Source organism: Sinocyclocheilus grahami, unplaced genomic scaffold (assembly GCF_001515645.1).
Source record: "Sinocyclocheilus grahami isolate Dianchi unplaced genomic scaffold, SAMN03320097.WGS_v1.1 scaffold24.1, whole genome shotgun sequence".
NCBI classification, from domain to species: Eukaryota; Metazoa; Chordata; class Actinopteri; order Cypriniformes; family Cyprinidae; genus Sinocyclocheilus; species Sinocyclocheilus grahami.
In genome coordinates this window covers 2,052,463-2,068,472 of record NW_015505203.1, presented here as the reverse complement: position 1 = coordinate 2,068,472, position 16,010 = coordinate 2,052,463, and the positions used below count along the sequence as shown (strand labels likewise).

Sequence of the window (16,010 nt, the reverse complement as noted above, 5' to 3'; positions counted from 1 at the left end):
TATAAAATATGTATTTTCTTAATGATCACTAATATAATTCATAGAAAGATGGCAAAATTGAAATGTATTAAACATTCTTAATAAAAACAGAGAAATACATGCCATTAATATCTGTAAAATAAGAAACTTAGACAGTTTTTGTTTAAATGAAGGATTGCAGAATTGAGTACAACCTAGATTTAATTCAACCAAGTGTAATATTCTAGAACTTAATATGTCCTCCATAACTCTAAGTACACTGCTCTGACACTTCTTGGCACTGAGTGTACAAGTTCATGACAAATTTTCACATCTGTGCTGTTTAACTCCTGGATGACGACCTCCTTAAATGCTCTGGGGAGTGTTGCTCAGCTCTTCTCTACAGAATCTCTCACAGCAGCCCAAGAGTGTTAAGATTGAGTGAAATACATGTCCACTGAAAGATTTTCACCTCAGGAGAATGAATATCATCTTCACTGTCATGTTAAAAAAAATGCCCAACAATGTGGGGAATGAGAAGAGGGTAGCATCTTCAGTTTCAAGTTTTTGCATTACATCACACAGTGGTGTGTGAATTCATGACAGCGTTGATAAAGTACAACTCCCTCACACCTTCAGCACTCATACATCCCTATAGAAGAGCTTTACTACCACTGCATGCCACTGTGGGAACCTGGCACTTCTCTCTGTACTCCTCCTCTAGCAACACCAGAACATTTTGGATGCTGTTAGATCCAAAATGATTGAATTGGTCTCATGAGACCAGAGTATGGATTCCCAGAAGTCTATATTTTGTAAATATGGGCCTTGGAAAAAGCTAAATGAGTTTATTGTGCTTTGGCTACAGTCGGTAGTTCTGGTGTGGATAAACAACCATGCATGTCACTTCTGCATGCTGCATCTTACACTGCGAGATAAAGTGTCACTCTCTCACCGGCTCTGAGACACTTTCACAGTGTTTCTCCTGCTCTTTTTCTAGCAAAAACTCACTAATCACTAAATGAAAGCTTAAAGTGAAGACCTGAATATTTCAAGGGGCCATTGTTTTTGAATTTCTGTGTTACTTTGGCTATATTTTCAGACTTAAAACAATAATTTGGTATTCCTCTTGTACCATTGTCCTCTATTACGCTAAGAAATAAATCTCCTGACAGCTCTCTCTCAAGAGGTTTCATTGTTGTCAGCATTAAGTCGGAGTATGATTCAGTGGGCCATAGAACACTTAATTATCAAGAAATTACTTACCTTTAACAGTTTTGGTTCAACATACTTACCTGTTGATCAATACTTGCCTTAACCTTACACCAGAATTTATTTATTTAGTCACTTTCAGGAGGGTGAACTCATTTTTGCAACACAACATTTTATCACTTTGATAAGAAAATGTTATTTTCTTGAATCATTTTAACATTCTTCTTTGGTAAATGATCAAGCAGACTTGCTGGAATATTATATCTCTAAAAAAAACATAACATGTCTTCTAAGCAAAGAGTAATGGCTGAATTTGTTAAGTTTCAGAGGGGGTGTACTCTTATGATGTACTTTTAAAGCTCTTTTTTTAAATCTTGGCTTACATACATTTCTACATATGCCATAGCATTATTAATTATTATTTTATGTTTGATGCTTTAAAGAGAATTAATTTAAAGACAACTTCTCTGAGAGGGTTTTGGCTTATGGAAAGTTTAATCGCTTAATTTAATTTTGTGTCTAAATCCTAATTTCAATAATTATTTCAAACTTCAGATGTCAAACATCCTATTTGGGTCTGTCTGTTTTTGTGAGGATAATGATAGTTTTGTGCAATAAAATTGTATAGTTATCGGAATTTGAATTTGAATATGCAGTTTTGTACATATGGCCATGAGAAAAAAAAAGAGAGCTCCGAGAATTCTCTCCTCTGAGATGCGTCATAAATAAAGTCCCAGGTTTTGCAGAGGAGATGTCAGAATAGGAGCCAAGGGCTCTTATAAGGTACAAAACAAGCTATCAAACAGAGCCAAATGCCCTCAGCAACTATAAATAGGCCACATGAAGGGTACAGAAGCGATGTGTCATGCAGCATGTATAAGCTTCTCTTAAAGCAGTGCAGTTGTGTCCTCACACTGAATGATGCTCAACAAACATTGATCAACTGCTTCTCCTTCCTAAAAAACTCCATTACTGAATTCTGTACTTCAAATGCGTCCTCTTTTTTCAGTTTAAGTACCGCAGCTATTGGGTCTATTTCTCCTTACTTGCTTCTCAAGCAATACTACATCCATCATCCACAAAATTACAATGAGTTCATAAGTAAAAGCTACTTATCTGTGGAGCAGTTTGCTCTTGTGGAGCAGATGGCTGTAAACAGTGGACCAAGCATCCTGAAGGGTAATCTGTATTCTGAAAGACTGGGTGGTATTTCCCCAGACATGTTTGAGAATGGCTGTTTTGTCTTTGCTGCACAGCATCATTTCAGCTGTCTGGTTCAAAATCAGCAGCACTTCACCTTTAACCCTGACACACTCCAGACTCAGACTGCTGCTAGTTGAATAGTCTCACGATTATTGACTACGGCTGAAAAGTCTGGTTTAGGCATGTGCTAAACTATACATTTGAAATCAATCAGTCTGGTGGGTTTACTGAAAGACTTCAAGAAGTCCCATACAATAATTAGGCAGCTCCTTCGGCTTCTACTAAACAAGTTTGGGGCTGTTTATATTTTTGAGTTTTCGAGTTCATAGACCGCTAGAGGGAAAGCTATAGAATGGAACAGAATGCAAGGATTTGTGTTTTTTTTTTTTTTACTATTTTTAACCTGTGCGTCATGAGAATGCAACACTCATAACAAAAATAACACAAGATGCAATGCAACTGCCAAAGAAACAAGAAGAGAATATAAAAAAAGATTTAAAATATATATTTCTAAGAACATTATAAAACTACTCGGCTATTTGGAAACTGCTTATTTTTATAAAATTTAAAGCTGCAGTCCGTAACTTTTTTTGGTTAAAAATTATCCAAAATCAATATTTGAGCAAGTACATAACCAGCCAGTGTTCAAAACTATCGCCTTACTTTAGCCCATTCACGGTACGGGTAGGTTTTCGCAGGAAATTCGAGCATGCTGCTGCGTCATTACGTCACGTCTGTAAACATAAAGAAGTTGTCCCGTCCTTTTCTCACAGCAGCTAGAATAATTAAATGTATCATTTTGATGGCGGATTGTAATCCAGAAAGGATTATGGGTTTATGAAACACATGTGAATGAAATTAAATTATATTCCAGTTTTAAATGTGCTTCTGATTACAGATAGCCTGGGATTACACAATATTTGTATTTTAAAGACAACCAGTTTGAAGGGAGCATAGTTTGCTTTTTGGGTTAAAAGAATTTCTTAATATAAAATTCGAATGGTATGACAATTAGAGATTAGATTGTGCAGAAATTTAAATCTACACGCTAATACACACTATACTCCTAGGCACGGAATGCTGATGTTGTTGTTAACATTAATAATTTGAAAATAAAGTATAACAATAATAATAATTTGCACAGTTTGATGTGATATGAGCTCATTTAGATTAAATCATTACTGGTAGCGCGATTTATTGTAATGCTTTTTCCCTCAGTTGGTCAGAACAAACGTGGCAGACTTGTTACTTACTTGTTCAGATGACAATATCCAGTGAAAATTCTTATTTTGGTCATATTCCAAGACATAGGCTAGAATCTGTGATTACGAAGTACAGTAAATATCCACACCGGTGCGGTGACTGACTGCCACACATACTCTTCAGAACCTTAGATTCATCTGCGCTGGAGCCGTGCCGGTGTTGTGCCCAATTCTTACTCCCTGCCAGATTATTACCCCCTAGTATTGGTAGGTTTAGGAGTACATGTGGGGGAGGAGTTAGGATTAGGGGTGGGATTAGGATTAGGCAATCAGGTAGCGGCTTCAACAAGGGGAGTAATCATTTGGCAGGGGGTCGAAATTGGGCACAACACCGGCGCACAACCCACGCAAGGAAGATAACAGCTGCAATTGCAGGTTTTCAAACAGAGATGGCGACAAAGAGGCTAAACTTACAGACTGCAGCTTTAACCCACTTAGGCAGAAAGGAGCTAAACGACCATTAGATGAAATTAACAGTTTGCTTTTATTCAGTATTTAAGGAGCGTGTAACTCCGAAATACATTTTTAGCTGTGCTTGAGGATATTTTGCTTACTTCCTACTAATAGTTTGAAATAGCTGTCAAGATTATAATGCTACAAAACCTTGCAGTCTTTACCAACTGTTTCTCAGGGAACTGATAAAATCTATTGCAACCTGACACCCCAAATTTCCATTAAAACAAGATAGAATCTGTTGACTATAGACAGCCTTTGTCATTTTTGTGTGAAATATTGATCAAGAGAACCTGTAAATGGCCGTAAAAAGCTGTGTAATTTTTGTATCAATCTGGAAACAGTTCCCCATTTAGTTTATTTGTCAGAATGCAAGACTGAGCACAGATTTCAGTTCAGTACAATAAGGCACAAGTGTCCCACTCACTGCTTCCGAAGAGGTCAGAGTGCAAAATCTGTTTGTTGACTCAGTAAAAATCTCACTGCTGTTTGCACAGAACAGGAAAGTGAATGCAAACTAGACAAAACTAAATAAAAGATAGAACCTTCAAAAGAGAAAAAATGCCATATCAACTTCTTTGTCAGCTGACAGATTGCTATAGCCAAAATGAAAAAGCAATGGATAAACACAGGGCTTAATTCTAAACTACAATAAATAACAGGGATGCACTGATATAAAAAATCTGGCTTATACACAAGACAATAATTATTTTAAAGTTATGGCAAATAACCAATAAATAATTGCATACTATTTTGTCTAAATAAAAAATAAAACAAGTCATACAATAAATGAATTTGAGCAACACAACACCATAAATATATAGCATTCAAAGTTTTTTTTTTTTTAGGTTCTCTGAAGGTTACATTTAACAGTGTTACTCAAACATGTTTTGAAGTGAGTGATTTTAACTGAATATTACGATGGCAAAAGTAATCTAAATATTAAAAACTGATATTTCCAATATCAGTAAGCATTAAAAAAAAACATCTAATCTCAGCCAATAACCAATACGCTACCAATGCATCCCTAATACATAATTATGACGTACTGTATGTTGTCTTTATAACACGAAAGCAAAACAACATGCGTCAGTCAGGCTTCTGAATTTTCCCAATTCTAAGAACCGGTTTAAGCAAGTAATGCTTCTGGATAATAATACTTCTCTGCTCTGACCAAAAAGAGGAAGTGAACAACACTTGACCTTCAGTAACTCTGTGTTGAGTTACAGTTACGAAAAATATTGTGTTATGCAGTGTTTGCAAGATTAAACCAGAAGCACTGGAGCTGGATGCTCGGCACACTCTGCTGCTAGGCCGCAAATCCAGACTAAACATGAAGCGGTGTTCTGCAAACATTGATGAATCAGACACACAAACACACAACAACCCAATCAGACTTTATCATTTTCAAGTAAGTCTGGGGTTTTACAGCATGACAGGTAGGGTTGGGTATCGTTTGGTTTATTTTCAATACCGGTGCCAAATCGATACTTTTAAAACGGTTCCGGTGCCTGAACTGACACTTATTAAAAAAATAAAAAATCCCCCAAAACAATGATAGATTGGCCATTAGAATAGAAATAGAATAGAGAGTGCAAATGGTAGAGGGTCAAGTTTTTTAATAAAAAAAATAAGCAGATAAAATTAGAAGTAGCATTAGAATATAGAGTGCTAGAGTTAGAGGGTCAAATGAAGATGAAAGAGATGTGTTTTCAGCCGTTTCTTGAAAATATTAAGGACTGCTTGGATTGAGCTGGGCAGGTCATTCCACCAGGAGGGAACAGTTAATGTAGAAGTCCATGAAAGTTTTATCATGGGTAGAATGCAAAATGTTTCAATACAAGCATTTTAGTCAAACGTAATTCATGCAATATTTCAAACCTTAACCCCACGTGGGAAAATCAACCTATGGCAACAGTTTAGAAGTAGCCCAATTCTGTGGAAAAAACGCGGACGTGGCAACCCTGCATCTAACAAGAGCTACCGGAGTCAGCTTTGACTGATCACAGGTCGAGAACAAGGAGAGATGACTGACAAGACCATGCTGGAGTATTTGCTGCTCAACAGATTCTGAGCTCATTGACAAATATCTGATCTTGTAAGATGTGCTAACTTTACACAGAGTGCGTGTGATCGCGAAATCGAAAGTGAAAGTAAACAGTGCAAATGCTCATTCAAAAATATTTAAATACTCTGCATCCTGAGAGTGGCTCCCTCTTGCCCTGATGAGCCAAAATTATACACAATATTAGAATGTTTAAAGGAGTGGACAGAAAAATCGCGGGAGCGAAACACATGTTGCGGGAGCAGGCGGCAATGGTCAGAGATTCAGCGGGAGTGGGATTAAGAAAACAGAATCCCGGACATTTTGGGCAATTAAAAGAAATCCCGGTCGGACGCATTTTTGTAGGTCCAAAAAAAGGACATGTCCGGCGAAAAGAGGACATATGGTCACCCTAATTTATAATCTAATGCTAATCGTTGTATTCTTTTTAAAGTAGCATATGGAACATATTTTCTGCCTCATTCTGTGACAAGAAGCCTCATCAGATCACAAAAGGAAGCATTTGACTGGTGTTGTGGAGTAAAAATGTTATAATTTTCTCTTTTGTTGGACAACAGGTTTAGAAATGTGAATTCAAGGGAGGTTTAGCTTTAGGCATTTTAATTTAAGCATGTTTAGCTTAGTTAACGGAAGGCTACCTGCTGCCATCAGAACAAGTGTAATTACTGCATTCACGCGCTCCTCGGATGCTCTCATTTGCCGAGTTGTGCTTTTAAGTCGGAATGTGAAAACAACATGGACACTCGCGTTACTACAAAGATGTTGGATTTGTATTATTAGAGCTTTCCGACTTGAGTTCACATGCATTTTCTCAGAAGGGAAATTATTTTTCACGTACGGTGCCAGTGATGATGCTTCTTACGTCCGTTTCAGAGAACCAGAGGACAAATATTTCAATCGATCGCTCAAACCCCGTTCACACTGCCAGCGACTTTTTCGCTGCATGTCGCTAGACTCCGTGCTGTGAAGACGCTTGTGGGCTTTCCTACTGCTGTAGCTCTAATGTTATTGGTAGATTGCACGTCTGGACATATATGGACATATAAAATGCAATCACAAACTGTATATTGCCGGTGTGTAGTGTGTATGTTTGGGCATAAAAATGATCTAGAAAGTTAAAAATCTCAAAGTCCACTCCAAAGGGAGATATTTCGTTTTTTTTAAAAATCCCTTTTCAAGAACTACAACGAACGGCTCGTTTGGACTACAGCGTTTGTTTTCCTGGGCTTTGTGATATCACAGAGCGGCTCATTGGAATATCATTAAAATAATTCCCGCCTACAGAAATTCGAATGGTTGGGGGGTGGGGAGGGGCAAGGTTGTGGTTAGAACGCTTGGTTGAGTGAGTGCATCAGACGAGACGATGAAGAAGAAGTGCTGCTGCAGAGTTAGTGCATCAGAGAAAACCAAGAAGAAGAGCTGCTGTGCTGTAGCGTCAAATTTTCGGCATGTCTAGAACAATTCTTACAAGTATAACACGACATAGCTGGACAGACGCCAAACGGTGCCGCCGGTGTGCCTACACTCATAGAAAATAAAGTATTTGAATTTTAAAGATGTGGCGCGACGCTGCGCTTCTCGTCCGGTGTGCGACCGCCTGAAACGCTGTTTTTTTTCACCTCCGTGCCCAACCGTCTTTGTAAGGGCTTTCGAAAGCGGATGATGTCAGGAAACAGTGGTTGCGATTTATTTTTTAACTCTGTCCCTGAGCATTATAACCCCAATTTGCTATTGTGTGCTGTGCATTTTACTGAGGACAGCTTCCACAACACGAGGGAGTACAGTGCCGGATTCACCAAAAAGCTTTTGTTGAAAGACGGAGCAAGGGGCGTGGCAGTACTGAAACACCGTCTAAGCTGTTCGCCAATCACAACGCACTGGGACAGCTAACCAATTACAACACATTTTGTTTTTCGGAAGGCGGACCTTCATCAAAGCCGGAACTAATCGAGCCGTTTGTGCCAGGATTTGGAGAAAGGTATTTTAATAATGCAAATTATGTTAAAAATAATGCGTTTTTCGAACCACCAAGCATGAGAGCATGTTCTAGTACACCCCCAAAACAAAATCAAGACTTCGTAAAAGAACATAATAGGACCCCTTTAACTTTTGTCGCTTCACACGCCCACATTCTGTCACCAACGGTCACTGTCGCTCGTGTCGCCGGAAGTCACCAGCTCTCCATTGAAAATTAATGGGAGCATGTCTCATTGTCGCTGGCAGTGTGAACGGGGCTTCAGGCATGGTACTGAAATGAGGCACCGAAATCTGCGTTCGGATTCGGTTCTAGTACATACCGGTTACATAGGTGCCGGTGCCATATTGGTAATGGGTTTCGGTACCCAACCCTAATGACAGGTGCCAAAGCAGCCAGACTCCTGCAGTTAAAGGTCTAATAACAAATCCCTTGATGAAGAGCACCTTGCACCTAGATGCATTTATCTATGTTCAGTATATCAGATACAAGCAGTGTAAATACTTTTTCAAAATATTTTTCTCTATGTTGTAACACTGCCTATGCGAGGATGAAACTGACATGCTGCATTCTGCATTAACTCTGCTTGTGTCAAAAGAATCAATGACTCAATGCTTCACTGCACACACGCTTGTATTGACCTTCACCGCTCTCACACCGGCTCGGCGATGACTGTTAAAGAGGAATCACACAAGACGTGAAGACATTACGCACAACACATGACTTCAAACACGATGCATCAGAAACCCTGACAGCTGCGTTCACTGATTCAAGCCGGAGCGGCCGTTATTATGAAGCAGATATTAATAGATTGAGGTTGATTGCACGGTGACATAACCTCTACAACACTGCTGAATTAACACATATACAGCATTATAGAAAAAAAATCAAATGGGCCACAAATCTAGTGAATGACTGCATACTGCCCACGTTATAGTGGCGTCAGCTACTCGAACTGACCGTGTCCAAAGACAGTTCAGCATTCCCATCACGAGCACGTTCCAATTCATCACTGGTGTCCAGACAGCTGAGGATGTGCAAGGCTAGTGGAACTGCATGCCAGGGATGCAATAAGTCTGAGCTTTTAAAAAGCACTCTGGAATACCTGCAAAGAGACCGTGTGGGGGGAAAAAAAATGGTCATACTCACAATCGAGGTGTTTCTTTTTGGGTCCACTGACTTCATGCGTTGTGGCCTTGCAGACGGCTTTGCTGATGGCTGACCCAGTCATGCTGTGCTGGGCCGCTGCGATGCGATCTGTGATGGACTGTCCTGACATTTTTATTCACCTCTGAGATACGATAAATGACGGCTAAACTTGACCTGGTCTCGCTGCAAAGGTGTGTCTTTCCACGATTTTACAAAAGTACACTAACTCGATACAAACAGTTGAGTTTGATACGTTTCGAACCAGCCACCAAGTCAACTGGCACTAATTCATACACTTGTTGCAAAAAAAGGAAGGAAAACTTGACCTAACTAGTAAAAATGTCACAACTACATATGCCGTAACTAATTTGGAGGGGCGAACTGAGCTTTTGTTAGCTAATATTACTAATGCAACGTTGGCACCAAGAGCAGATACTGGAAATATTGAAGTCTGAAGATACAAAACAACTGTTGGAAAATGTCATAGCTATCAGTCAGGCCAGCTCAGAGGATTCAGGCAGAAAATATCACCTGTCAGCCAGCTTGAGCCTCACCAATACAGACCTTTTAAAAGAAAACAAACTGGATATGGGAAGCACTGACAGACTAGCTTGAAATTAGATATGCAAATCGGTTCTGTGGTTTTTCCTGCCTTTATAAAGCTACTATTATACTGGCACCAAGACCTAACCAGTCAAGAACTCTGACAGGTTTGCTTGCGAGAAATATGCATAGACATACAAACCAAAACCTTTGAGAGACTTGGCAAAGAGACGGGAAGAAAGCTGGATTAACTTAAAAATGCAACTATACCGGTAACAAAACAAAGGTATTATGTAAGCAACCTATTTAGGCGACTTATCTAATCGACAACCTAAACTATCTGCCCAGCCAGCTGAAGTAGATAAATCACATCTGAGCGTTAACTAGCGCTCCAACTTTCTTATATTAGACAACTAACGTAACGTTACTAACAAAAACAATCCCAAGCGAGCCTAAGCGATTCCTAGATAACACATACAATTCAAAAAGAGGGGTAAATATTGTTAAAAACAAGTCCAGCACGCATCCCGACGAGGACAGCTGAAAGTGTCCGGCTCAAATTGGACTCCAGCCCGGTGAGCCAGCGCGTCTAACCGGATACCTGGTTCTCTTCCCTTCCGTCCCGCTGAAAGTCTCAATTTAGTCCCCGAAAACGACACGGTTCCGCCTGTGGTGAGACCGAGAGACGTCGAGTTGCTCGGGACTGAAAGAGAGGTAGTGTAGCTGTAAACTCCCCGTCTGACGCCGAGTCTGTGGCTGTGGTTTGAACTGTCAGCTCTACGTTATTCCGGTTTGCGAAAGAATGCGCTGGCGGAGCCGTTCAGGACAAAATGGCTTCGCTGTGATCAGGTGAACGAAAAGCTGGGGTTTGATTGGGCGGGAGCAAGTGGCGTTCACGCGTTCGTGGGAATCAGCGTTGCCGCTCTTTACTTGGACTCTTGTTGTGATTCTTTTTTTGACACTTGATCCATAAATCATTTGCCATAAAATGCTCTAACTTTTGGATAAATGTAACGTATCCTTTTTATATGTTTTTTTATTGCCCACCGGGATGAACTGAGTCGTTTTCTTTGTTTAATGCCCAATAAGAGAAGTGAGAAGATGTCCCAAATACCATTGATCTGTTAATCAAACACTAATTTAAAAATATGTAATTAAAAGACACTATATGTATATTAAAATAATACAACATATTCCACAAATCCCATCAAATAACAGACACAATAGATGGAACGAACATTTCACACATTTTGCTTCACATTTTTTGTTCTATATTAGATTTATACATAGGCCTACTAGAATGTAGTGGATAACAGTGAACAAGTAAATTATTGAAGTGTTGAAACATGTAGATAACCCTGAATTTAAAAAAAAAAATACCTGACTTTCTCTAAAGTATTAAACCCCAGTGAGGTAAGCAAAAGAAAATGTTTCAGAGGGGAAGTACAACATTTAAACACACCTCTCTGTATGAGGAAGTGGTTTAAAGAGCAAAACCACAATGGTGTCAAGCATTGACTTCATCTGGGAGGAGCATGAGAACATGTCTCATTCTAGAAACGTATTTATTTGTAAATAGTTCATTTGACCATATGGCTATACATAGTCTACTTAAAAACTGATGACACTCTAACTATATGTCAGTGAGCTCTGAGGTTATGATGAACAAAGACACAACATTTGTGTAAGTAAACCTGTTTTATTCATGTTTTATTTCATCATTGTCAAAATTAGTATCAAATTACTAAAAACATATTCATGGTGTGATATCCATATGCACAAAGACAATGCATTTGCAATGAAAATGAATATGTTTGACACTAGAAAACACACAACATTAAACTGTTCTATAACATCTAAAGTAGCAGATATTTTGAATACTTGCAGATAGGTGAGCTGAACAGCTGATGTGACAGCCCCATCTAGAGGAAAACAGATGCAACTATTTCCATGGCAACTAGATCCAGCAGTAGCCCTTGGCAACAGTTTCTGCAACTGACTGATCACTTCCTCAGGGAGCATCCTACTTAATTAAACAAGAGATGTTGACATGAAAATAATATTTGGTTTCAAATGGCTTGATAATTGTTTTACCTTGTTTTTACAAAAGCTCTTAATACATTCATTTAAAGTACAGTGTGTGGTATTGCAGCGGATTTGTGAGCGATTTCTCTTGACTGACAGAGCATCCATCCAAACCTGCTAAAATGGTTTACTCCTCCCTCTCATTCGGTCAACACTTGCGTCATCCGTATAGTCAAATGCTTGTCTCCGTAGATGCTAAATGAATTATTTTACTGCCAACATACAGTCAGGCTTTAGAGCTGTGAATTTCACATTTACAAGTAGTCATTTGGCAGATGCTTTTATCTCAAGTGAGTAACAAGCGATAAGCTATTTATTATACAAATTCTCAAACATTCTGATGTCCTTTAGATGACCCTTACACTCTGTTACATGAATGAAAAAGTGTGATTTATATTTAAGTATTTCATAAGGAACATGGGAACATAAAAACATAGGGGCATTCCTCAACCAATGTGTAATACTTAAATAGAAAAGAGGGGGAAATACGCACATCCAAAACATCTTCAACAGGTGCACGACCGAAATGGAAAACTGCACCAAAAATCTGCACTGTTCAACTAAAATAAAACAATAACATTTTAATCAGAGATTTTCAGTGATCTCTGATTGAAACGTTGCGGTTTTATTTTGAAAATAACAGGAATATTTGACCAGATTTCCACTGTTTTCAACCATATAACTTAAATATGGCAACGCCTTGTGAACGCCTGAACATTGATGTCTATTTCAGCACTAAAGAAGACCAACATAAGTGCTTGAACACACATACCAATCTCACAGTCATGAATGCACACTCTCTTTCAAACAAAAGCTTCTATCACACCACACCTGACATGCTCTCATCTTCAGGTCCGACAACTACAGGCTGGCAGCAGCCGGTGCAAATGTACCGCAGCACACAGAGGTAAACGCTGCCGGACAGTCCCACGGTCAGAGCCAGCAGGATCAGACTCAAGTGCGATGGCCCAGCTTGGTAAGCAAATTCGGTGAGAATGTCACTGTCCATTACTGCAGGTAGTTCAGAGTTCTGGGCTGGTAAATTGAGAAGAGATGAGCTGTTAGTTTTATTTAGCAATTTATTTATTAGACAAATCATAGCATCACATTAGCAATATTTTACCTACTGCTGTGAAATAACCTTTACCTGTCAGTTTGTGTACTGTATTTTATATTGCACATTGTTTTATTCTGTGTATATTTTCCAAAAATGCAACTACAAAATGTCCACCAGCCACAATAAAGTATCTAATTAATATATTTTAAAAGGCTAAGGCCATTTTCTTTTGTACATTGTATTGTATAGCAAGACAGCTGGCTGTCTAATAAAAGGCAGTAATAAACAGACCATATGAACAATATTTTATAAGTAAGAGGATCCAAGGCAGTACTACCTGAAATCAATGGAAAAATAAACAGAAGCAGCAATTCTGTATCCTTCCACAGCATTATGGAGACGTTACCGCTGGGTTGTAAAGCTAAAACACAGCAAAACATCAATTTAAATCGATTTAATTGTATTTTTACAAATTGCAAATTACTTTTGATGAATCCTTTCGGACATAACGTTTCTTTAATAAAAGGGAATTAGGATGGTAACAGGGTTTTTGGATAATCTGGGGACACAACTTCAAATCTTTTTAATATTATGTCCAATGAAATCAAAATATATAAAATAATGACATACCTTTTATTTACTGCATTATTTATTATTATTATATCAAAATGTTTATATATGCTAGTAATACAGCAAGGATGGACATGGGGGGAAAAATGAAAAAAAAAACATAGTAAAGGTTGGTTAAAGCTTTTCATTATTCAAGCCATTGCATACACATATGTTCAGTGACACAAAAGGACATTTCTTTTTTTGCTGAAACATTTAACTGTCTCATATAAATTGCCATAAAATTATTCATCATCATGTCTGCTGAAATGTAAACATGTGTGTGTGTGTGTGTGTGTGTGTGTGTGTGTGTGCGAGAGGTAAAGTGTTTTAGTGTTTTCCACCAGTAGGTGATGCGAGGACCCTCACATGAGACCAATATAAGCACGAGACACACATTCCTGTCCCTGTGCTTCAGTTTATTCTGAGTATAAACACAGAGAGGGATTCATACCACTGTGACATCACATACACCAGCTGAGAGCAGCAAAATCTCAAACAAGGCATGTTATGGACTGTAATGGCATTGTTCAAGCCAAGTGTTAAAAACATTACTCCAGTAACATTTTTCATCTCTTTCCGTCTTTCTGTATAGCCTACTGTGTGTGATTATTTTTCCAAGGAATAACATTATGTGGTGCATTTCCACTGTGTACGGTCAATAAAAACAGTGCTAGGAAACTGAAGGTTAGACAGGGCTGAAACTTGTCTGACATCATATTCTTTTTGTAAACACTGTAAAATGTTTTTATCTTTTTATCTAAACAGTTTTGGTTCCATCCATTTAATGTGTCACAAAACTTAATTTGTACTGTATTTTGTGAGGTTTGCCTGTTTGTTTGTCTTTCAACAGTAAAGTCAAAGTGTATTACTGCACATTTTGGCACCACTTTGATTATATATTTAAGACGACTGAAACAGCTGCCTTTTATGTATAAATGTAGGTAGCTGACAGATATCATAGGCATGATCTTTTAGTGTTTGAGTTTGAGGTCCAAAATGGCATGGATAATAGGCTACTATAAATAGCCATACAATCAGAAAATGTTGTGTAGAATAGTTTAAGACGCGGTACGGCATGTCATATCGCTTGAGGCTCCTCTCAACTACCCATATGCTCATTTATTTACATAAGCCTATTGAATTTTTAGATAAAGCAGTGACAATCATTAACATTGCAGGCAAAGACAAGGAACTATACATAACTTAAGCAAATGACCTGCGATGTCCCACAACTGCAGTCGAATGACTGTCTGGTGATCCCAATTCAGGACTTTCAGAGCAAAATCAACACCTATAGTCGCGCGGTAATGTTGAGAAAAAACCTTATTCACATAACGCTTTATGATGGAAGTCTTCCCCACACCTAAATCTCCAATGACAAGGACTTTGAGTAACCTCTCCTGCTGCATGTCAGCAGTCTAGAGTACATGACACTTTTATCCAAAAGAAAGAACGCTTTCGTTTTATGTCAAATTAAAGTCGTGCTGGACGGAGTTCTCACTACAGGTTTTCGTGGATAGTAAAAAATGACAAACAAACCGAAAAACATTCACTGCGTTTCGTTGGAGTTGAGGACGCGCGCTTACAGCTGTCAAATAGTGCGTTTCAAAAAAGCATTTCTTCAAGAGGTGAGAAGTTTCGCACTTCATTTGCCTGACTGTCGACAACTTTTCATCGCGCTGTCGAGTCATTCAAGTCAAATATCCTATACTGCTGATCTGTTCAAGAAGCCCATCACAGTGCGCCTACCTGAACTTTAGGACTGGAGAGTTTAGTCCAGGGTTTAGTCTCGAGAATAAACTACAACTCCCGTCATACTGGTTATCTGGTTCGTCTGATCGTAAAACTTGAAATAGATGGCGCACAAGAAATGTAAATGCCCATGTAGGCTACAGTAGGCTATATAAAAAATGTATAGCCTACTTAAGCCAAGTAAAACTAAAGGAAGATAGTTTACCCAAGAAGGAGTAGAGACATGCTACTATTTTTTTATGACGTTTTTAACCGTTCTAAATGTACATTTATCAAAACAATATTTAAAATTATTTCAATGCAATACTGAAAGACTTTATTCGTTTAGATGATTTTTAGAAGTGGGATAGATCAACAGGAAAAATGGGACAGTTTTCAATTAAAAACAAAAGGATGTAGCCTAGTCAAACATTCAAATCTGGCACTTTTAAAGTAACCTATTTATATGTAAAAAAAAAAAAAAAAAAAAAAAAAAGAATAATAATAATAGGCTAAATACAATTTTTTAAAAATCAGTAGGCCTATGTTCCCCAAGATCAGCATAAAATTATGCATGAAACAACATAAGTGAGTCAAAGAAAGAAAGCATTGAAATATTTAATGTCTGTGGCTGCTATTAGGAGGATTGTGGTACTGGTGCTGATGCGGGATGAGTCAGGCTATATGATGCTTCCTATTGTCGCT

The 16,010-nt window shown here is 38.4% G+C and overlaps 1 protein-coding gene across 7 annotated transcripts in view; it reads right to left on the bottom strand.

Moving 5' to 3' along the window:
- The window catches only part of LOC107562624 (phosphatidylinositol-binding clathrin assembly protein-like), a 77,050-nt gene extending 66,403 nt beyond the window's left edge, over window positions 1-10,647 (bottom strand). For all 7 annotated transcript variants that reach the window (XM_016247293.1, XM_016247317.1, XM_016247302.1 and 4 more), the window contains exon 1: window positions 9,278-10,647. In XM_016247293.1, the coding sequence (XP_016102779.1) occupies window positions 9,278-9,407 (130 nt within the window). In that variant the 5' untranslated portion in view covers window positions 9,408-10,647. The remainder of the gene's footprint in view (window positions 1-9,277) is intronic.
- Between the last annotated feature and the right edge of the window lie 5,363 nt (window positions 10,648-16,010).